The following is a 21,028-nucleotide window of genomic DNA, read 5'->3' on the forward strand; positions in this document are numbered from 1 at the left end:
ACAAAGTTTTATTGACCTCGGCTTATCCCAACTTATCTAACCCAAATATCGAAAGTTTCGTCAGGGCAAACTGCGCAGGACTAATAATTTGTGAAGTTACAGAAGCTAAAAACGTAATAGATGCATGTGCTTATGAATTATAAAAAAAAATTTATTTGTCATAAGGTTTTAATGCCCTTTGTTATTTCTTTTCGAATCATAAAAAAAATAAACAGGAACAGAACAATTACAAACATTTTCAGAACCAAACGTATGCTGAATTCTTTTTTAACGTAGAAACTTACAAATTGGTGTGTAAATTCAAAATTTCTATTAATAGAAACTTTTAATAAAACGAATCATTAATCAATTCAAATAGTTCATTGATACAATACAAAAGATTCGTATAAACGTAGCAATTTAACTCGCAGCAAAGAAACAATATTTACGTTTCGCTTTTGAAAATTTGCACCAAAAAGGTTACAAGCGATGCGTCCTGAAGTAATATTTTCGTACGTGGGATGAGGCAGGCCTCAAAGGCCGTTTTGTTGTTCGTATCGGGTTTTGAATATTTCTTCGGAAATCGATATTTTTCAATCATTCTATTGTAGAAACCTATCCTTTTCTCTTTGACGCGCTTTGGACACTATCACAGTTGTTGCATATTGCTTTAACGAGACTGTCAAACATCCTTTATTTTTTAGACTTGCATGCTGGTAGACATCTTCTGTGGCACCAACATCCTATCAGAATGGACGGTGGTGTGGCTGGGTCTGCCGATTCTGGCACACAGTAGCGTAAATCCATGGGTCTATGCCTTTCACCATGGCGAAATGCGCGTGGCCGCCGGAAAGATTGCCGAGGATCTAGTCGCTTTGTTCGGCGTGATGCCCAGCCGCTATGGTTGTTCGCCCATGAGACGCGGTTCCAACACGAATCTGGAGCTGGCCGAGGTTAACAACGATAGCAATGAGAGTAGACGGCATCCGTCCGTGGAAGATTGCTTCACCACCGCCAAGCAGCATAACGTCCTTTATGCCAGCAGGAGATCTGCTCTGGAGACGTCAGGTAGGCAGACCGATATCTCGCTCGAGAAGCACGACGGCATCGAGCACGTTGCATCCTGCAGCAGCCGACCGGCCGATATAATCGAAGAGAACATCCACGATCTGACAAAGATGCTTGATCCAAAGTACATTATCGATCGGAATCACGTAATCGATTCTAATCATAACATCGATAAGATCAAGAATCTTAAGTATCTGCTGGATCCGACCTTCAATAAAATCAGACATCTTCGACGATTGAATCACAAACGGCTAAACGACAAGAGTTTCCCGCTCATCTCCGAGCCCAAGTTCATATCTTATCAGAACCTGAAGAGCGACGGGGCGCACGGCAGTCGCAAGTTTCTTCCGTTGAACGCCCTGTCAGATCCGATGTTAAACGGATCGAATACTTCCGTAGTGAACACGAAGGATTTCAACGAAGCCCTCTGTCATAATAACGTTGTTTCTCAGAGGCAGAACTCAAATTTGTCGTCCATGTCAGATTCCAATCTCAAGGCGGCCATAACGCATGCTTCCGGGACGGGGATAAAACTCTTCCCGGCGAGTGGCAACGGCACAGAGAATCGTGGCTGCTCAGTGCAAAATCTCAATCACGGATACGAGGCTGCGTTAGCGAGACACGCGATGATGCTCTCTCAACAGCTGGAGGCCCAACGAAGATCTACCAGCAAGACTATCTCGCATCCACGACCCAAGTTCCGCGGCCACTTCGGACGCGGGAGCCCGAATTTGAAGCTCAGGCTGCGGAGTTGCTCCGCATCGTCGTCGTCGACGTCCAACAGCGTCAGACCAGACTCCGGCGCGAGCACACCAAAGCGAAGCGTCTCCCCGAGTGTCCCGCATGTGACCATTACGTCGAACAAGTTGGCTAATCTCATTAACCTGGATCCTTCACCGAGAAACGCGCACACACACAGAGTAGACCTTACTGCCAGAACTGTGACACAAACTCGCAAAACTCTGGAAGTGTTGAAGCACTCCGAGTCGATTAATACAATCGATCCGTACTCGACGCACCGTGTAACTCTGTTGGAGCCTTCCAACTTGATGGACTCCTTGATCGTCCCGACGATACACTCGGAACCGCCGAGTCCCATCGATCCTTTCCCCTCGGCATCCCTTCAGGGTGAGGAAGCGCAGAGTCTCGAAACCAAGTCAAGAACCACCGTAAATGTCACACAACGCGCTAAATCACCTCTAGGTAAGAAATGCAGTCCTGTCAGGCATTCAGATCCGGTGATACCGACCGTGCTGCTGAACATCGAGGACTATAGTGAACCGTCCATACCGAACGATAATCAGATGATGAGTCAAGAGAATGATCTTTTATCCAGCAACACGCCGACGTTGGAACCGATAGACTTGTTTGAAGCGCTGTTAAGGAACTCAGATAAGAGCAAGGACGCGAGATTACCGGAGCCCATCTTTGCCGAGCACGACTCCACTCGGTTCAGTTCAAGACGACCGTCTGATTCAAAGTGGTCCGAGTCCTCGAGGAGTCAGGAGATCCTGCCAAGCGTGACGGAACATCAAACGTTCCCGTCCTCCTACTCGGTGAACGACTTTCAGACTTGCAACAGCGGTAGCGACCTCAATGACCTCACCTCCCTAGATCCGTTCATGTGTCCCGACGCCCTATCGTCATCCTTGCGCGAGTCCTTCTTCAGCGCACCGTCTGTACCCGACTCGGAGATCTTTACGTCTTTCGAAGAGAGCGATGGATCGGTCTTCACGCCTGAGTTCACGCCTGATTTCGAGCGGGACGCGTCATCGACGTACAACTCCATGTCGACGGTAAACTTGAAGAGATGCGTTATCGAGGCGGCATTTCAAAGCAGATCCACAGATTCGGTGCACCGAGTCAGGTATCCGTCGACGCGATCCTGCGCGATTCTCAGACTGGAACCAGCCGTGCATTCCAACAGATTAGGCGTTAAACCCTGCACAAATTACATCTTGAGGGATCCGCCGGTCAAGAGAAATCCACGACCAGCGCCTCTCGCCATCCCGACACCTACCGACATTTGTACACCTACGTTCGATGTCGTGTCGGAAATTAAAAGCGACAATGGTGTCGGTGTCAGAGTATGAAGAGTGTTGAAGAAACAGATAAACAGGAAACTTACAAATTTCCGTTGTGTGTACAGGATATTTCGTACAAATGCTTGCTAGGCAGAGACTTTATTCTCTTGAAAAAAAATTTAGGAATTGCAAATAAAATTCAAAGGCCTCTATTGGTCGTGCGTGTGTCATCCAATAATTCGTAATGTTGAATTTTTATTAAAAAAAAAAAATATATATATATATATATATTATATATACGTTAAGTTAAATATTTATTAAAATATGTATTTAGAAAAGAGACATAAAATATTTCAACGATTAAGTCTGACATTATATATATAAACATTTCTATCGAGCCAGTGTTCACTTTAGATTATTTAGCACGATCTTTTATTTATACTTTTTCTATCATGCTTACACGCCTTCAATATATTCATAACTCCAGTTCTCATATTTACATTTTCAATCTCTGAAATAGTTCATCAATCAAATTTTTGCAATTACATCCTTGAAAAAAAAATTCAATGTTCTCCATTAAAAATTTAATAAACTACAATTTTAGTTATAAAAAACGCGATGTTATATATGTGAAAATCATATTACAGTGATTGATAAATCACAGGAGAACTGATATGTTTACAGTTGGATTGATAATGCGATGTGTCTCTATAAAGTAATTGATACAAATAAAAGAGAGATAAAACTCTGCGAGGAAAAGAAAGAGACACACTATAATATCGCTGTTTCGATAGTTGTTCAAGTTAATAAACATATTCGATGTAAGAAAGCGATATCGAGGATTTGTCGCGATGTTAAACCCGAATAATCGCCATTTGAGCGGAATTAAGAATATTGAATAATTTAAACGAATGATTCTTTTGTCGATTTATTCGAGCAAATCATTATCCATAAATAATGTTCCGTCTCAAATGTTAATTAATATTCGTCGTATTGTGAGGAGAAAGTTCTTTATGCGGTCCAAGCATTGCCTGTGACGTATATCATAACGTGTAAATATATATAATATACACGCGATTGCGTTTATATTTTGCAAATTGAATCGATTCCGCGAATCAGACGGTTATTCAGAGAACCGTCAGAGAAGTTTATGCGAACCATAGAATCGCGTGCCAAGTAAACTATATCGAATCTGACAGTTTCGCAGAAGTCATCGAGTTAAGCTTGTAACATGTTATCGCTTGTGTACCTGATGAAAATGATATAATTGTTGACTAAGAAAGAGCGTAAATATATATTGCAGAGTATTCATCAGAATGTACTTTAGCAAGATTAGCAAAGCTTGCTATAATCTGATACAATACGGATAATAATGATGTTTTGCGAAGCCAACGAATCGCAAATATTTTTATTTGATCTCGTTTCATTTTTACGCAGTTTTTTCTGATATAAATGACTTATAGATAATTTTAAAATCCATCGCTTTTCTATAAAATAATGATAATATGAAAATTTAATTTGTTTGTAATGTGTAGAAACATGGTTTCAAATCACGAAGAGGTAACTTTTTTTTTTCATCAAAAATTATATTAATGGCAAACAGCAAAAGTATATGTATTTTATACGCTAAACAAAAACATGCAAGACAAAAAAATTAAAAAAGAAAGAAAGAAAGAACAATTATATAAATGCTAATAGTTAGAAAGAAGGACCAAAAGTGAAGCAAAAATATAAATTTCAAAGGGTAACCCAATAGCGTTAGAGCATTATCATTCTCTACGGGATATGGTAATCGAGACTACCATGTGTGCTATTTTGCTTGTAACATTTCATTACACACTGTGTACATCTATACTGACATTTTCGATTTTTCCACGAGCGTCTCATGAAAATCTCTAACTTTTATATTACGTCGCTATTAAAAATCGCTTTTGCTAACTCGAATGATGAAAATATATCTACGAGACGCGAGGATAAGAGAAATCGCGTCATAATCCTCACAACTAAATGCCAATTAAATATCGAAGTACTTTTATACATAAAATTATTGAGAGAAAGAAAGAGAGAGAGAGAGAGAGAGAGAGAGAGAGAAAGAGAAAGAGAGAGAGAGAGAGAGAGAGAAGTCACGTATAAATGTATAAATTATTTTTATCGTGTGTATACTCTGTATAAAATACATTTTTCAAAAGAAAATACAAAATAAAGTTTCCTAAATACTCCATGTACCTAAACGGTGTCCCGATACTTGCAATTTAAGAATGCGCGAATTTTATTGAAAAAAATTGTCAGATAGGTATCAATAAACATGAGCAAATGTACAAGCAGCTAAAAGGAAAACGTTTATTTTTACTCGTATTCACGTTGACTGATCTTGCGCGACTTGTCTTCCATAAAACCATAAAAGTTATAAATGGATACAAGATGGTATATCTCAGCTTCAACCTTTTTCTTTTTGATTCTCTTTGATTCTTGTGCCTTGCAATAACATATTAGCAAGTGTTATGGCAATAAATGCTTTTTAGTTAGTGATCTCCAGATTATAAATTGCAAAAAAAAAAAAATGATTCTTTATGAAAAATATCGAAAAAACGTCAAAGAAGTGAGTGATTAACACAGTGTTGTGAAAATGTTTTTAAATATATATTTTACAACACTTTTTATCATTACCTTATGACAAGGTGCGGAGATTTATTAGCATTAAAATTTTCGTAACTCTCTATACGCATGTGGGACACCGTTCTATCTAATACAAATTCTGTAAGAATAAAACTCCTAAGTATTCACTAAGTATTCACGAAAATGATAGGCACTGATATATTTTTATGAAGTACCTTTATTGTTGTTTATAGATGTTAAGCACAAAAAAGTGTGAAGCTTCGATTCACGCGCCAAATATACGACCCTGATCGAAAAAGGGTCATGAAAACCATATATGTATATATTTTATTTTCTAAATTACGCAAATATAATTTCAAAAAGATATCGTTTTTCATCATAATAATCATTATGCGGACACAAAATGCCAAGGAAATATTAAAGATTGAAGAAAAATCAACTTTAAACAACTTTTTCTTAGAAAACGAAAAGGAATTTATAAATTGTACTAAATGATCTCTTGTATATTCGCCTAAATAAAATTATAATAATAAATTTGGTTAAAATAAAAAATATATATATTAGGTCTATTGAAAATGTAAAAAGGCGTAAAACAAAAATAAACGTATATACCGTTAAAATAAATTCCTTTCTATACATTATATATATTATGCTACAATATTATATAATGCTTTCGATTTAATACGAAACTTTCCGGAAATATCGACGCAACAATTTTTGAGTGCAATGGAAAATAGAGAAATAATGATCGATATTTACCTATCAAATAATGATCAATATTAAATGTCGATTATTGATTGTCGATGGATTATTTATTCGTCGTTTTTATATTAGGATTACGTCGAAAATTATAAAATACAGAATCGAAGGTGCGACGGAGATTATATCCGCGAGCACTATAATTAATTACATATATATATATATATATATATATATATATATATATATATATATATATGTTTTTGTATATACGAAAAAAATAAAATATATTAAATTAGACCCGGAACACAGAATAAAAGATTTTATCATTTCCTTACCTTGCATATAACTCCAACGAATTGTACTTTCCTGACGATCCTTTTGACTCTTTCGGTTCACCGCGAATTTTGTAAGAACTGTAGATGATTATTCAAACTCTCCGCGATATTTACGTATATTTTATAACGCAAGTTTTTTTTAACTCGATTTTAACGTCCGACTCGATATACGCGATATAGATAAAGGACAATGAAATTTGTAACGTTTAAATTCGAAAGGGCGGGAGGGAAACGGGGGGGGGGGGAGGGGGAAGACAAGTCCTTTGATGTGTACTTCACTGTTGTTTGTTTTGTTTCGGTCTAAGATTAATCTAAAGTCGTCCGAAGGCTTAAACGGATATACATAGATTACGCAGCGAAATTCTGTGATATTGCGTGTTTCCTTCAGGTAAACTAATTGTATAATTATTTTTCTGATTTATTAAGATAAACTTCTTGAGAAGGTAAGATAACAACGATCTATATATCGATTTATACTCAAGACCTTCCAGATACACGTGGCAAATGTTCATGTTTCTCTCATCCTGCCATAAAATGCCATGTAAATGTTAATTTCTAGTACTTTTACTGTGAATTATCAATATATTCTGTATCTAGCATATCAAAATGCAGTCCCACAAATAATTGTGTCATTTAATGCAATAATCTCAAGTTGCTTTAATTCAAAGGATGAAACAAAATGTGTGTGTGAGTTTGAGATAATATATAATTATATTTATTGTATTTATCTTAGTGCTTTTAGACTTCATCCATCAATATGGAATCAGAATATATAATAGAGGGCAATGCAAGGATCGCAAACATGCAACATTCTGGCGCATTAAAATGCATTTGTTATAGACCGCATGCTAATATTATATGTAATGGCTGTGGATTTTGGACAAAAGGAAGAGTAAGATACTGCTGTCCTCAACATCCAAAGGTCAGCATATTATTTTAACATTTGTTTTTTTCTTCTTTTTTTTTTTTAATTTCCTAGTAAGTTTTTCAACTTGTTGAAAAGACAAAAACATTATTAGAATAGTAGTATTTTTAACACTTCCAATATTATATTTTTTTCTAATTTTTATTTTACAGATTGTTTTCCTATATGATTATGCTCAGTGTCCACGCTGTAGAAGCTATGATTTCATGCTCACAGAGATCTGAAGCTAACATAATGTCATCTTTACCAGGTTAATTAGAGTTATAGATTTAGATTTAAAGAATAAGTAGAGATAAGTTTCAAAAGTTATCAATAATACAATTTAATAATACAATTTATATGTAATAACCATAACAGCACATATGTTCAAAAAATGTTAAAACATTCTCTTATAAACATCTTTTGAACATGGATGCTGTTAGGGAATATAATAGTTATAATATAGATAACAGTTAATATAGACAAATCAACAATATTAATATAGGTATATAAAAAAGATTGAAACACTGTGATGATAGGTTTATTTCAAATAATATTTTTATATATCTAATAGAGAGAGATAAGTATAATGTATATGTTGACATATCTGTTTAGAGTAACTGTCAAAATGTTTAATATAAAACTTCAATAAATTCTTATATTTTGCATAGTAATGTGATTAAAAAAAATTGATATTATATTACTACTAATAGTGTTTTGTAAGTAATTTGTATTATTAATATTGAAAAAAATATTTCTACAGTAAGACATAGTTCTACAACAAACATACTAGTACTCTTAATACATTTTGACAGGAGACTCGAATAAGAGCAAATTTATTATTGCGTTAAGAAATGAATATTAGCTTTTTTTAAAGAGTATAAGTTTTGTTTTTAAATCTTTAATATAATCTATTGAAGAAGCTCAAGACTGAGAGATAAGCGTAAAGTAACATAACTAACAAACACATTTGACAGCAAATTTGAAAGAAACCAAAAGAATAACTTCATACATAATTATATATTGTTTATGTTCTGAATAAAGTACTAATTATGCTTTAAAAAAATAACTTTTTTCTTATTTAAATTGTATCCTTCATATATGTCAAATAAAATTGTTTTAAATATTTACAATCTTATTAATATTATTGTATACATGCAAGTGAAGGATATTTCTCCAAATGTAATTATAAAAATTATATACATAATTATAATATTGCTTTATCTTCCTTAATTTTCTCTTTAATGAAAGATGTACCTGTACAATATCATTGATATTATATTTATCCTTAGGATATATTTTGAACTTGAAAATATTTTTTAAACTTAGAAAATTTGAATAAATACATGAATTTCTATATATAAACGAAAATATAGGATGTCCTATAAATATAAAGACTTATTATATTTTCTCTTTCTATGAAACATCCGTCATAAATCCCGCCAAACAATATGTCGACTCACATGCTGAGTATTTCATTGGTCATAGTTGTACCAATCTGATCCAATCAGTGAAAACTTATTGATAACATAACCGTTATCCATTATCCGTCATTCTGAATGTGTAGTAACTGTGAGTACGAAAAAAAGATAAAAAGTTTGTCTTTATAGGTATGTAATCAAAACGTTAGGGTCAGAATTATTTGCAATATTAGTAATCTTTAATTCTTCCAGAATTAAATTATATTTTGTTATATTTTTCGTTTAACTCTTTATTCTCTAAAAAAAATGCCGGCAATATTACAATACAAATTGACATGTCACATCATGTAATATATGTACGTGTATTTATTATGTTCTTATAAAAAATTTTACAGTAGTTCTTTATATTTAAAATAATATTTAAAATAGTATATTTAATAATCAGTTTAGTAATTTAAATTTTTTTATTGCTATATATATATATAAAAGGAGTAATCAATTTTATAACAGTACTTTTTATTTTGTTAAATATTTATCAAGTATATTATTTGAGTGATAACTAAAGAATAATAATAAGAAATTAAACTGTAGCGAAAATGGCTCTCAATGTACATGATTCTAATATGGATGAGGATGAAGTGTTGCCAACAAGTCAATGGTACGGAGTAAGAGAAGCTACATTGTTTCTTGTCGATGGAACACACAAAATGTTTGAAGTAGAACCAGAAAGCAAACTTAGTCACATTCAAAAATTTTTCAAGGTTAAATATATTACATATTATTTTGATTAATGATTCGCTTATAAAGAATTGATTGTTATTAACCATAATTTTTTCAGTTGTATAAACAAATTCTTCGGCAGAAACTAGCATGGAGTATGCAAGATTGGATGGGTGTAGTATTATTTGGTACTGAAGAGAGCGACACAAACTCAGAATGGAAACACATTCAAAACTTGCAAGAACTACGAGTTGTTACTTTGGATGATTTACAACAAATCAGAAAACTAAGTAAAGATAGCCAAGCAATAAACTTGGTATATTTTTTAATATCAGTCATAATTTTTATGTAACAATTTTATGAATTGTGAATAATTCTCATAGCTAAAAGTAGCTTGAAAGGCTATCAGAGTATGAAATCTGAGGATGTTTACCCACTTCACGATGCATTAACATATGCGGTAGACATTTTCTTGAAGATAAAAACGGTTCTTACCAAACGCAGGATAGTTTTGATCACTTCTCATATTGCCAAACTCGCGGATGACGAAAAGCATCGCATCAGATCGACAGCAGCATCTTTGAAAGACTTGGACATTAAATTATATGTGATCCGTTTGGGGAAGAATTGGAAACAGGATCAATTCTATAAAGATTTAGAGATCCTGTCGAGAAAGACGGATGTAGACGTTTACAGAGAGACATCACTGGTGGATTTAGTGCAACAGATTAAAGCACCTTTCAAAAACATTGCACGCTTATGTTTCAAGATAAATGACGATCTGGAACTTGATTTGGTCGTCCGTACTCTGGGCAGGTAAATATATTAGTAAGAATAATAAGAATAATATTAACTTTCATAACACATATTATCATTACATAATTCTATAGATAAAACTGTGAACATTATTTTACAGAAAACGTAGATGTTTACAAACAAAGCCACTGAGTAAAGCTACTAATCAAGTTTTATCGAGATCAACATATTTCAAGGGTGAAGATTCTAATGATGAGGTGCATATATCATACATAATATGTACAAAAAAATTCTAGTAATTGAAAAAACAAATATCAACAAATGATTATCTTAAATTTCTTTGATTTCTTATTCTTCTAATTCTAAGCTATTTAATTTGGTTACAGGAGAATAGTGATAGAGAGGAAGTTAATTTACCCTTTATGATACCAGAAGAAGTTAACAAGGAAACTAAGGAGTTAATCGGTTATAGAAAACTGCGTTTTACGCAGAAAGAACTCTCCCAAATAAAGCACATACATCCACCAGCCATCAAGCTAATCGGCACAAAACCTATACCTGACGATCTTTTTAGATATCATGTTAAACGGAAGTATTTCGTCAGAGCAGATTACAGTAGTACTCGTAAAGGTACTAAAGCGTATAAAATAATATGAAATATAATATAAAAATTAAATATGTTCTCATATACAATCATATATTCACACAATTTCTATATTACAATATTCATTTACCATAAAATTAATATCTTTTGTTTCTTTTTTTTTTTCAGATAATCTTTTATTCTTCGGTGCTTTATTGAATAAATGTGCCGCTAAAGGAAAAATGATAGTTTGCATGTTTACATTGCGGATGAATACTCAAACTAATCTCTGCTATATGATTCCAAATGCTGATTTGGGCGGCTTTTATCTAACAAAAATAGCATACGAAGGTACATATTAATATATTATATAAAATAATATAATTGAGAGATATTTCATATCATTTAATATAATTTCAAACTTTAGGAAACATAGGAGATAAGAGTGAAGTACTGCATCATTATGATGCACAAAACTGGGTAACTGATGAAGAAGTGGCACTATGGAAAAAGACAATAGACCGGCTCAATATGGCCTACCATCCTTCCAAATATAGATCTTACAAATTGGAATGTCAAATACAAATAGTAGAGAAGTTAGCTCTGGATAAAGAACCTGGTCCTCCACCATCTGATTCAATCGAACTGTCATGTAAGTAATATTAATATTGCAATGTGTACTAACAAATTGAGAAAATAAAAAAAATTTAGGAGGGAACAATTTTTAATAAATTGAGAAAAATGTAAAAAGATAAAAAGGAAAATATACAGACCAAAAAAATTATTACTTCAGAAATAAATTTATACTGAATTATTTAAATTTGTTTATAATATGCTTTGGTTCTAGTTAAGGAAACCTGTAAGAAAACAGCAGACTTAATACCCGAATTTAAGGACATGTATCCCAATATAAGCAATGATGGCCCAACGAAAGCAAAAAGGGCTAGAAAGAGCAAGGAAACGTCATAATTATTTTACAATTATGTAGAATAATATTCCATAATGAAAATGTCCAAAAAGAGAACTTATATTTCTATAAAAAGAATGATTTTATTTATATAAGTATATGGTAAAGAAAAACTTTTTATAATAGAATAAGTGCTGCTTGGTAAATATATGAAAGGATAAAAAATTATTTTTTTTTAGATGTATCTTATATTTTATTTGACAAAATACCACAAAGTTATAAAGTCAAATTCTTGTTCCTTTTAAAAAGTAGTTGGAGACATATATTTGTATTACAATATTTTATTGTTGTCAGTCTTAAATTTTATATGGGCACGTAATAAAGGCATTTTAGAAACTGATCTGTTATTGATGCACAACATATATTAGAAAAATTTATGTTAAGCACAGATTAAGAACTATTATAATTTTTAATAAAAATTCTATATCTTCTTTTCATTATAAATATTATTAAACTGCTATTATTATTATTTTTGTCTTATAATAATACTAGTTTATGTGTGTGAAAGATAGACTTTTGGTTCTCAATCATTATAATTATTTTGACAAGTTGAATACACATGAGAATATATATAACAGTATTTTCTTTTACATATATATATATATATATATATATATATAAAAATATTGTTTTGTTTTCAAAGCTATAACAATAGTTTTGATCGGACCACAGACTATAGAAAAATAAGGCATATGTTAATTCCTTTATAGCTATAAAATACAGTAAGAAATTCTATATAATTTGAAAACTTTATATAAAATACATTCTTTTAATAGCAAATGTTAAGGCAGAAACTTTGATTTCATACTCTTCCAACAAACCATCTTAGATATATCATAAAATAATTTAAAAATTGCTTAAATCCTACAATCGTGAATATATTTATCGTTGCATTGAATCATTGTGTAATTATAGGGAGACAAATGTGACAATCACTCGTGTTGCTCTTCTCGTTTCAAGCATGCAGGCTTAAAGTAGGATACAGGTGCTTTTCTCACGAAAGGGATTAGACTTCTGTGACGAGAAGCCCACCAGCAAGCAATCCTCTTGCTCGTGCTCGGTGATGTACTTCATGATATCTTCGACAGCTTTGCTCACCGTAATCCGCTTCAGAGCGGCCTCGCGGCGCAACTGTTCCGTCACAAGACGCTGCTGTTGCAAATTCGTGATCACCATGTCCATAACAGCTGTGTAAATGCGCAACAGAAATCAGAGAATCTCTGTGCAAGTTTGCGGTAACAAAAAAAAATAAAAGGGACAGAACACCACAAATTTAAAGGCTACCTGGACGTCCGATGCTGGAATCTCACTTTCGTAGATCGCAAAACTAGGCCTTAATAATCCACGACTTCTCTCCTTCGTCACGAAAAGCTCGTTGACTTTTTTTCTCTCCACCTTCTTCGCTCTATCCTCAGTTTTTCGAAGATTTATGTGCTTTATTTATTCCTTCCTGTATGCCAATCCCTCAAGGCAATCTCGCACTTGACGACACTTGACGATTATGTCGCAAATATACTACTCGACAATAATTCCTTCCATTCCCCTAGGCCTCCAGCTATATGATAGGATCAGAGTATGTAGCCATGAAAGCCAGCCTTTACAAACTTTTGCCGGTGTAAAATTTCCCTAGCTGGAGAGTATCTTCAATTCGAGGGAGAGCGTGACTCGTCGCTGTTCCGTTTCAGATCGTGATAACGTTGTGTCACACGTGAAAAGACGATTCAATTTTTAACATTTCGAAAATGGCTATGCACATACCGAAAGCGCCTGGCGTAGCACAAATGCTCAAGGATGGGGCTCGCGTAAGTGCTGTTTTTGTCACAATAATTGCGTACATGCAACGGATTATCACGCGGCTCTGGTTGACTGATACCCGGGAAGAATGCACGAGGAAGGGATTGAATCGTATTCTTGCCTTTTATAGGCATTTTAATACATCCGAGAATCTCCGATTTGAGAATCGGAAAGTCTTGTATACAAAATGCAATCGACCTTGAATTATGCTTGAAATATGTCATATAACCTTTTTTTTTTCTTAAATCAGATTTTATAATAAATAATAAAAAAAGATTATCTGACAATTAGTTTAACATTTCAATGAATTTGTTTTCAGTACTTTTCGGGGCTGGAAGAAGCAGTCTACAGAAACATTACTGCCTGCAAGCAATTTGCAGATACTGTGAGAAGCGCATATGGTCCTAATGGAATGAATAAAATGATTATTAATCATATTGAAAAATTATTTGTAACGAATGATGCGGCAACAATTATCAATGAGCTAGAAGTTGAGCATCCAGCTGCAAAGTTATTGGTTTTTGCATCAAAAATGCAGGAAGCTGAAGTAGGAGATGGAACAAACTTTGTTATTATCTTTGCTGGAGCATTGCTTCACGCTGCAGAAGAATTGCTTCGTCTAGTAAGTCAATTTTGCATTTAATGTTTTTTTATACTTTAATATCAGAATATATCAGAGAGTATAAATATATAAAATATATGTATTAATAAAATATAAATATAATATAAATAAAATTTATTTATATTCTTATACTTGGAGATATACTAGTTATATAAATCTATTAATTTTATGGATCTTGTACAGAAAAAATTTACAGGAGAAATTGATTAAAATGATTTTATATTCTGTTTTGTTAATTACAGGGAATTACAACTTCAGAGATTGTTGAAGGCTATGAAAGTGCCTTGAACAAAGCGCTCGAAATCTTACCGACATTAGTTGTTCACGAAGTAAAGGATGTACGTTCTGAAGACCAAGTGAAAAAGGGAATCAAAACCGCTATTATGAGCAAACAATATGGAAACGAAGATATTCTTGCTTCTCTCGTTACAGAGGCTTGCATTTCCATCTTACCAGAGAAAACAACATTTAATGTCGACAACGTACGGGTTTGCAAGATACTCGGAGGCGGTTTGAATAATTCCCAAGTGATCCAAGGCATGGTATTTAAACGTCAGGTGGAGGGAGAAGTCACGAAAAAAACCAACGCGAAGATCGCGGTTTATACTTGCGCCGTGGATGTTACCCAGACTGAAACCAAGGGTACTGTGCTGATAAAAACGGCTGATGAGCTTTTGAAATTTTCACGCGGCGAGGAATCGCTGCTGGAAAATCAGATCAAAGCGATCGCCGATAGCGGTGCTGAGGTAGTGGTGTCAGGCGGAAAATTCGGAAGCATGACCCTGCACTATATGAACAAGTACAATCTGATGGCCGTCCGTATCCCGAGCAAATTCGACATCAGACGACTTTGCAAAACCGTCGGCGCTACCGCGCTTTCGAAATTGGTAAATTTATTTGGTTTGATCATATCTTCTTCATAGGACGTGTTGTTTTTTTAACATTTTGTATATTTGTGCTTAAAAAATTGATAGTATGAATAAAAACTTATAATAATCTTCGTTTAAAGATACCTCCATCGAAAGAAGAATTGGGATATGCTGATACTGTGCACATAGATGAATTGGGAGACACTATAGTGGTGGTGTTCAAACTAGATGGAAAGGAAAGTCGCGTCAGCACTGTCCTCGTGCGTGGTTCCACCGAGAATTACATGGACGATATCGAGCGTGCAATCGACGACGGTGTCAATACCTTCAAGGGTATCACGAAGGATGGTAAATTTGTCCCAGGTGCAGGTGCCACGGAACTTGAGCTCGCCGCGCAGTTGGCATTATATGCGGACACGCTACCGGGCTTAGAACAGTACGCAGCACGCAAATTTGCCACTGCTTTGGAGATATTCCCCAAGACACTGGCCGAGAGCAGCGGTACTCACGCCTCCGAGCTTCTGTCGAAATTGTACGCAGCCCACAAGGAGGGAAAGAAGAATTATGGCTTTGATATCGATGTACGTTCTTACTTATATTCGATAATCATCTTCAGATAATGTGTTTGTCTCAAATATGGATGTTTGTTTTTTCTTATGAATGATTATTTGAATCATAAATAATATTCTTTTTGTTTTTCAAATAATTATGTAATTGTATTACAAATTATATATGAATCGTATATTCTTAGGGTGATGGCGCAGCTCTGATCGATACCGTTGAGGCAGGAATCCTGGATTTATATTTGACAAAGCAATGGGCGATGAAATACGCGGTCGGTGCGGCGTGCACAGTTCTCAAAGTAGATCAAATTATTATGGCGAAGCGAGCTGGCGGCCCAAAGGCTCCATCGGGTGGCAACCGTGAAGAGGATGACTAATACAGCAAAAATTGATGAAATAATCATAAACTTTCACGTTTAATTTATAACATTATTTGTATTTACAAGTTTCAATATATTTGAAATGTCGACGAAGAAAGAGAGCGAGTAAAAATAAATGCTCCTTCGGTGCTCTTAATTCGAGAAGATTGCACAGAAGATAATGTATCTTCTATCGTAGAAGCCAGTCCGGAAATGGACGGAAGTTTCTATAATTTTCTATTTTCATCCAATACATCTGCTGAATTCTACAAGAATATTAAATAAAATTGTTAAATATAATATACTATTTTTCTTCTTTCGTTTATCTTACAGTTTATTTTTGCTAAAACCTTATAAAATAGAGTAGTAGAAATAAAAATACAAAATAAAATAGAAATAAAAAAACAAGAAAATTATGGTTTCCAATACTTTGAATTCGCTAAAACTACTCGCAATGTGAACCCTTGAAGGATATATGATAATTGTGGTTCTATTATAATTCATGATCTTATGTCGAGAGACCGCCAGTGTCTTCCATGTGTTTATACCATATTTTTGCCGCCTTTACTGCATTGTGCTTACTACATTCGTTTATTATTTATTGAAAGGAAATAATTTAGGTTTGTTGGTGCAACTATTACAATGTTTCGTAAGGTAAGTAACACTACTGTAATTACATGCGAATAAAAAGTAAAATCATTTAAAATTAAGTATGTAAATTTCAATTTACTCTATTTTTAGGTTATCTTAGAAGTACGCAGTCAAATCGGTCGATTAAATAATATAAGATTATTATCACAAGAAGTGAACGAAACTACGAAAATAGAAAAGAGTAAGTACACAATTGCATCAGGCAATTATTTGACAAATATTTAGATTTATAGGTGTCTGTATACTCTTACATATCGTCTTTGTGACATTCTGTCTCTTCTTTTTACAAATAAAATATAAAAATTATTTTCCAATGACTTGTACATTTAAGAGTAAATTTTCTTGTTTTACTTGTAGCTCTAAATAACGTAACCTTACTTGGAAGGGTTGGGGCAGAGCCACAGAAACGTGGAAGCACTGAACATCCAGTTGTAATCTTCTCTCTCGCAACACATACAAATTATAAATATGAAACTGGTAACAATCGATATATAATTTTAGAAATAAGAATCATGCACTAATAATTATATTGTTTATCGATTTTTGTTTCTAGGTGACTTTATACAAAGAACAGAATGGCATAAAGTCTGTGTTTTTAAACCTAATTTAAGGGAGAGTGTATATAACTATTTAAGAAAGGGCCAGCGAGTAATGATAAATGGTAGGATAAGTTACAGTGAATTTAAAGATGAGGAAGGAAATTTACGTCCTAGTACAGCCATCATAGCAGATGATGTAATATTTTTCCAATAAGGAGCCTTTTACATACAATTTTTATTTTTTATTTTTTTTCAATAAAATTGATATGAAAATGTACATTTTCTTTTTTTTATCTTGCAATCTGCATTATTCATTTAATTAGATAATAAAAATGTAACTTGTGCTTGCATTATTTTATAAATTTCAAGCATCAAACATTATTAAGTTAATTAGCATTTCTTCTGATAATTACTTTTATTAAAAATTACAAAGAATTCAAAGTATTGATATTCAAATAATATACATTATGTATATATTAATTTTAAATATTAAGAGATATAATGATTTTAAATATATTATTTGTGAAAAGAGTCAGTTTATTTTTAGCAGGTTGTATTTTGGATTAGAGAGAAAGAGAGAGAGTTATAAGAGAATAGTACACACATATTCTTAATAACTAAATAAGTCTATATTTACAACATTCATCATTTCATATGTACTTTTCGTATAACAACTTATATAATAAAACAGCCCTAATCTCTAGGATTTTACATGTTTTATTTTATACACGCGAAACGATATATAAACTTTTTCAACCTTAGATACATCTTATTGAGATGCATTGCTTTGCATTATAGTATTATCTGTCTTCATATATGCTGTTATATAACGTATATATATATATATATATATATATATTTATTTATTTATTTATTTATACATAAACTGCCATTTTTTTTTCTCTGACAATTTGCCATGTGAAAATTATTTACACGACTGTAAACAAAAAGGATGTACATATATCCTTTTCTTATCTCCATAACATCACGCAGTCCTCCAGATAGACTCGTCTAAATGTGCACGATGCACATGCGTTTCATCTAAATAATAATACCTATTTAACTATGTTTTTTTTTGCGTTATATAGTGTAGAGATCACAGTATACAAGAAGCCAAATATATTTCTTAATATGTCATTTATCCATACGTTTGACGAAACTCACTTTCTCTCTTTCTCTCTCTCTCTTGCACTCATACTTCATTTCTCTCATACTTTCTCAGTTTTATATTCTCAAGTGCAAAAATACAATTAGTAATTTTCTTAAAACTTGTTTTCTCTAATTGTGTACGTGTCTCATTTTCTTGCGCTTCTTTTTCGCGATTTATTTCGCAGACAATCCTTGGATAAAGAGTCGTGGAATGTGAAGCCACAATCGCACCGGCAACAAACATAGAAATTTCGAATATAAATTTTGATAGTAAAATATATATGTATATATACTTTTCTTCTATAGATAAATTTTTATATACTCTAACTCTGGCCCCGAATTTTCATAAAATTCTTTCGCTATTCCTCTAATATTCGTTTTATATCTTTCTTCTATTCGCATTTACAATTCATTAGTTCAGTTATGTACATCTACAATACATAATCGATTATACGGTGTTCGGTTACAACACGGTTAACGCGTATGTATATCGAGCACGAGCGATACAATACTTGGTTCCAAAATCGTGATATACCGAGTTTTTTTGAACGATCGATTAAATATATATAACTAAATATCGTTCGCTTATTAAACGGCAAATATTCTTGGCACAAATACGTCAAAGTAACAGAGAACCGTTTCAGCGCACAAGAGCTTGAGAAAACCCAGTTAAATATCTTTCTTTTAGGACTTGCTTTACAAAGTCAACATACATAAAAAAAATCTTATTAAATTGCCGTGGAAAGATTTTGTCAAGCTCTTTATATTCTTGGAAAACTACATGAAAATATTTATAACGTAATTTTTCTGTGATGAATTTACATGAATGTCTCAAATCAAGTGGAGTCTCTCTCTCTCTCTTTGGGATCGACCTTATTCGCGGACTAAGTTTCACCAAAAATAAAGTCACATCACAGAACACATGCTTAAAATTAAGAAAAGAAAAAGAGAGACGTTAAAGAAAGGAAAGACCTGGTAACAGTTCTCCCTCTGGCATTCTTTGTACATTGAATCATTGTATGTATGTTATTAAGCGCATCTAAGTTCGTACACATCTCGTCGTTGTAGAAGCGAAAAGGAAATTGCCCGACAATTCGCATGGATGGTTCGCCCAGTTACGAGGAAAACGAAAAAGAAGGGAAGGGCGGAATATCCGCAAAGATTTAGCTTCAGAGATCGAAGCGTCTATCATATCTCCGGCGCACAACGATTCCGAACGCAAATCCGTATGAGAACGAAGGGCGAATTTCGTTATCCGATTTGCGCCGTGAGAGGTGATATTAATAAAATGTGCTCTCTTCCCGCGCTCCTTATCACATTTGTACACGACGTCACGACGAAAGTGGAGAGTATTCTTGTGTAATTGCAACTTTAAACGGTCCTCGATAGACAAAGAAAAGAGAATCTAATTTCTTGAGTCCTCAAGGATCATCTTGGAACGTCAATGTGCCTCTGTGAATTGGATAAACGAAAAAGTTCGCTCGTCTTCCTCTGACGGATATTCTCAAAAAGTCTCGTACAAACGAACCGTCGTGTCGAGAGTCCTTTAATTGAATCGCAATTGCATTCGACAAAACTCCGAATCATTCTCATACTTCTCTCCATCAATCACTATTAATTATCTTGATTAGACCTCATTATCTTGTCCTTCTGAACCTTGTTAACAAGTTACGCTTTTCGGATTCCATCTTCTCTATCGTCTTGAAGACTTCTTCATCTTCGTGCGGATGATACCTTTCCTTCTATCAATAAACCGATGAACCGGACGGAGTGGATGCTTATTCAATTTCCAATCTCACCCTGCAATCTGTCAATCGGTTGTCGATATGGAACTCCTGTTCCATAGAGTTTGTTTCACCGTCGGCTCCCAAGTCCGCGGCGCGATTAACGATTACGCGCGATTATAGCTTTCCTGCCATCGCTAGGTCCCGCGTCACTTCCTCTCTTCCGGCTCCTGATTGGTCTTAACGAGGTTGTACGCATGACTTCTGTACTTGGCAGGTGGATCGTGCAGTGGCAAGGGCTGTTGCTGTTGCTGCTCGCTCGATGGTTGGTTCATGCTAGACATCGAGAGATCCGTCGGCATATCCGCTTCCGGTTCCGTTTCGGGACTTCCAGAGAGAGTCCCTTCTTCTTCGGGTTCCGATTTTATTCGCATCTGATGACGCAATGACGATATGTTCTTGATGTTTTTCAACTCGACTGAATTACGTAGAAATCTGCAAAAAAAAAAAAAAAAAAACAAAGATAAATGCAACTTTTATCCGAAACGAAACAATGATGTATTCTAAATGCAAATTTATTTGTAAAATTATTATTATGTAATATTAGCAGCTAGAGTAAATGATATTTTGATATTTTTACTTTGTTAAACTTGACTTGAAATTAATGAATCGTGACATGCACT

The 21,028-nt window shown here is 33.8% G+C and overlaps 6 protein-coding genes across 9 annotated transcripts in view; 4 read left to right on the top strand and 2 right to left on the bottom strand.

The window, feature by feature from the left end:
• LOC140664735 (uncharacterized) overlaps positions 1–6,687 on the top strand; it is a 63,087-nt gene extending 56,400 nt beyond the window's left edge. For both annotated transcript variants that reach the window (XM_072890158.1, XM_072890159.1), the window contains one exon: positions 684–6,687. In XM_072890158.1, the coding sequence (XP_072746259.1) occupies positions 684–3,140 (2,457 nt within the window). In that variant the 3' untranslated portion in view covers positions 3,141–6,687. The remainder of the gene's footprint in view (positions 1–683) is intronic.
• A 2,435-nt stretch (positions 6,688–9,122) lies between these two features.
• Positions 9,123–12,466, top strand: LOC140665301 (X-ray repair cross-complementing protein 6). 3 transcript variants are annotated; one of them, XR_012046582.1, is made up of 10 exons: positions 9,123–9,238; positions 9,641–9,810; positions 9,888–10,059; positions 10,153–10,585; positions 10,686–10,782; positions 10,912–11,155; positions 11,298–11,459; positions 11,536–11,760; positions 11,956–12,177; positions 12,255–12,466. XR_012046582.1 is itself a non-coding variant. In XM_072891236.1 (9 exons), the coding sequence occupies exons 2-9, from the start codon at positions 9,646–9,648 to the stop codon at positions 12,075–12,077; spliced, it is 1,620 nt and encodes a 539-aa protein (XP_072747337.1). In that variant the 5' UTR covers positions 9,123–9,238; positions 9,641–9,645; the 3' UTR covers positions 12,078–12,466. The 3 variants fall into 3 exon arrangements, 2 of the variants coding, with proteins under 2 accessions (XP_072747337.1, XP_072747338.1); XM_072891236.1 differs by having other exon boundaries at positions 11,956–12,466; XM_072891237.1 differs by lacking the exon at positions 9,123–9,238 and adding an exon at positions 9,267–9,405 and having other exon boundaries at positions 11,956–12,466.
• A 241-nt stretch (positions 12,467–12,707) lies between these two features.
• Positions 12,708–13,558, bottom strand: Ggamma1 (guanine nucleotide-binding protein subunit gamma-1). The gene is made up of 2 exons (XM_072891241.1): positions 13,360–13,558; positions 12,708–13,262 (listed from the first exon to the last, which is right to left on the bottom strand). Exon 2 carries the CDS (start codon positions 13,255–13,257, stop codon positions 13,045–13,047), a length of 213 nt encoding a protein of 70 aa, XP_072747342.1. The 5' UTR covers positions 13,258–13,262; positions 13,360–13,558; the 3' UTR covers positions 12,708–13,044.
• Positions 13,559–13,713: 155 nt separating this feature from the next.
• Cct8 (chaperonin containing TCP1 subunit 8) lies at positions 13,714–16,582 on the top strand. Its single transcript, XM_072891235.1, has 5 exons — positions 13,714–13,877; positions 14,189–14,491; positions 14,734–15,378; positions 15,501–15,941; positions 16,112–16,582. The coding sequence occupies exons 1-5, from the start codon at positions 13,818–13,820 to the stop codon at positions 16,298–16,300; spliced, it is 1,638 nt and encodes a 545-aa protein (XP_072747336.1). The 5' UTR covers positions 13,714–13,817; the 3' UTR covers positions 16,301–16,582.
• A 193-nt stretch (positions 16,583–16,775) lies between these two features.
• On the top strand, positions 16,776–17,831 carry Mtssb (mitochondrial single stranded DNA-binding protein). The gene is made up of 4 exons (XM_072891240.1): positions 16,776–16,936; positions 17,024–17,114; positions 17,291–17,410; positions 17,487–17,831. Exons 1-4 carry the CDS (start codon positions 16,925–16,927, stop codon positions 17,684–17,686), a joined length of 423 nt encoding a protein of 140 aa, XP_072747341.1. The 5' UTR covers positions 16,776–16,924; the 3' UTR covers positions 17,687–17,831.
• Positions 17,832–18,079: 248 nt separating this feature from the next.
• The window catches only part of Aop (ETS variant transcription factor anterior open), a 37,661-nt gene continuing 34,712 nt past the window's right edge, over positions 18,080–21,028 (bottom strand). Inside the window, exon 5 of the mRNA XM_072891238.1 lies at positions 18,080–20,840. Within this exon, the coding sequence (XP_072747339.1) occupies positions 20,555–20,840 (286 nt within the window). The 3' untranslated portion in view covers positions 18,080–20,554. The remainder of the gene's footprint in view (positions 20,841–21,028) is intronic.

Source organism: Anoplolepis gracilipes, chromosome 4 (assembly GCF_047496725.1).
Source record: "Anoplolepis gracilipes chromosome 4, ASM4749672v1, whole genome shotgun sequence".
NCBI classification, from domain to species: domain Eukaryota; kingdom Metazoa; phylum Arthropoda; class Insecta; order Hymenoptera; family Formicidae; genus Anoplolepis; species Anoplolepis gracilipes.

Bases quoted from the DNA above. Each gene is read 5' to 3' on its own strand.
- LOC140665301 (XM_072891236.1), top strand. From the start codon at position 9,646: ATGGCTCTCAATGTACATGATTCTAATATGGATGAGGATGAAGTGTTG. The intron at 9,811-9,887 runs GTTAAATATATT...TAATTTTTTCAG, and splicing joins ACATTCAAAAATTTTTCAAG to TTGTATAAACAAATTCTTCG. The intron at 11,156-11,297 runs GTACTAAAGCGT...TTTTTTTTTCAG, and splicing joins TTACAGTAGTACTCGTAAAG to ATAATCTTTTATTCTTCGGT.
- Ggamma1 (XM_072891241.1), bottom strand. From the start codon at position 13,257: ATGGACATGGTGATCACGAATTTGCAACAGCAGCGTCTTGTGACGGAA.
- Cct8 (XM_072891235.1), top strand. From the start codon at position 13,818: ATGGCTATGCACATACCGAAAGCGCCTGGCGTAGCACAAATGCTCAAG. The intron at 14,492-14,733 runs GTAAGTCAATTT...TGTTAATTACAG, and splicing joins CAGAAGAATTGCTTCGTCTA to GGAATTACAACTTCAGAGAT. The intron at 15,942-16,111 runs GTACGTTCTTAC...GTATATTCTTAG, and splicing joins ATTATGGCTTTGATATCGAT to GGTGATGGCGCAGCTCTGAT.
- Mtssb (XM_072891240.1), top strand. The intron at 17,115-17,290 runs GTAAGTACACAA...TTTTACTTGTAG, and splicing joins AACTACGAAAATAGAAAAGA to CTCTAAATAACGTAACCTTA. The intron at 17,411-17,486 runs GTAACAATCGAT...TTTTGTTTCTAG, and splicing joins AAATTATAAATATGAAACTG to GTGACTTTATACAAAGAACA.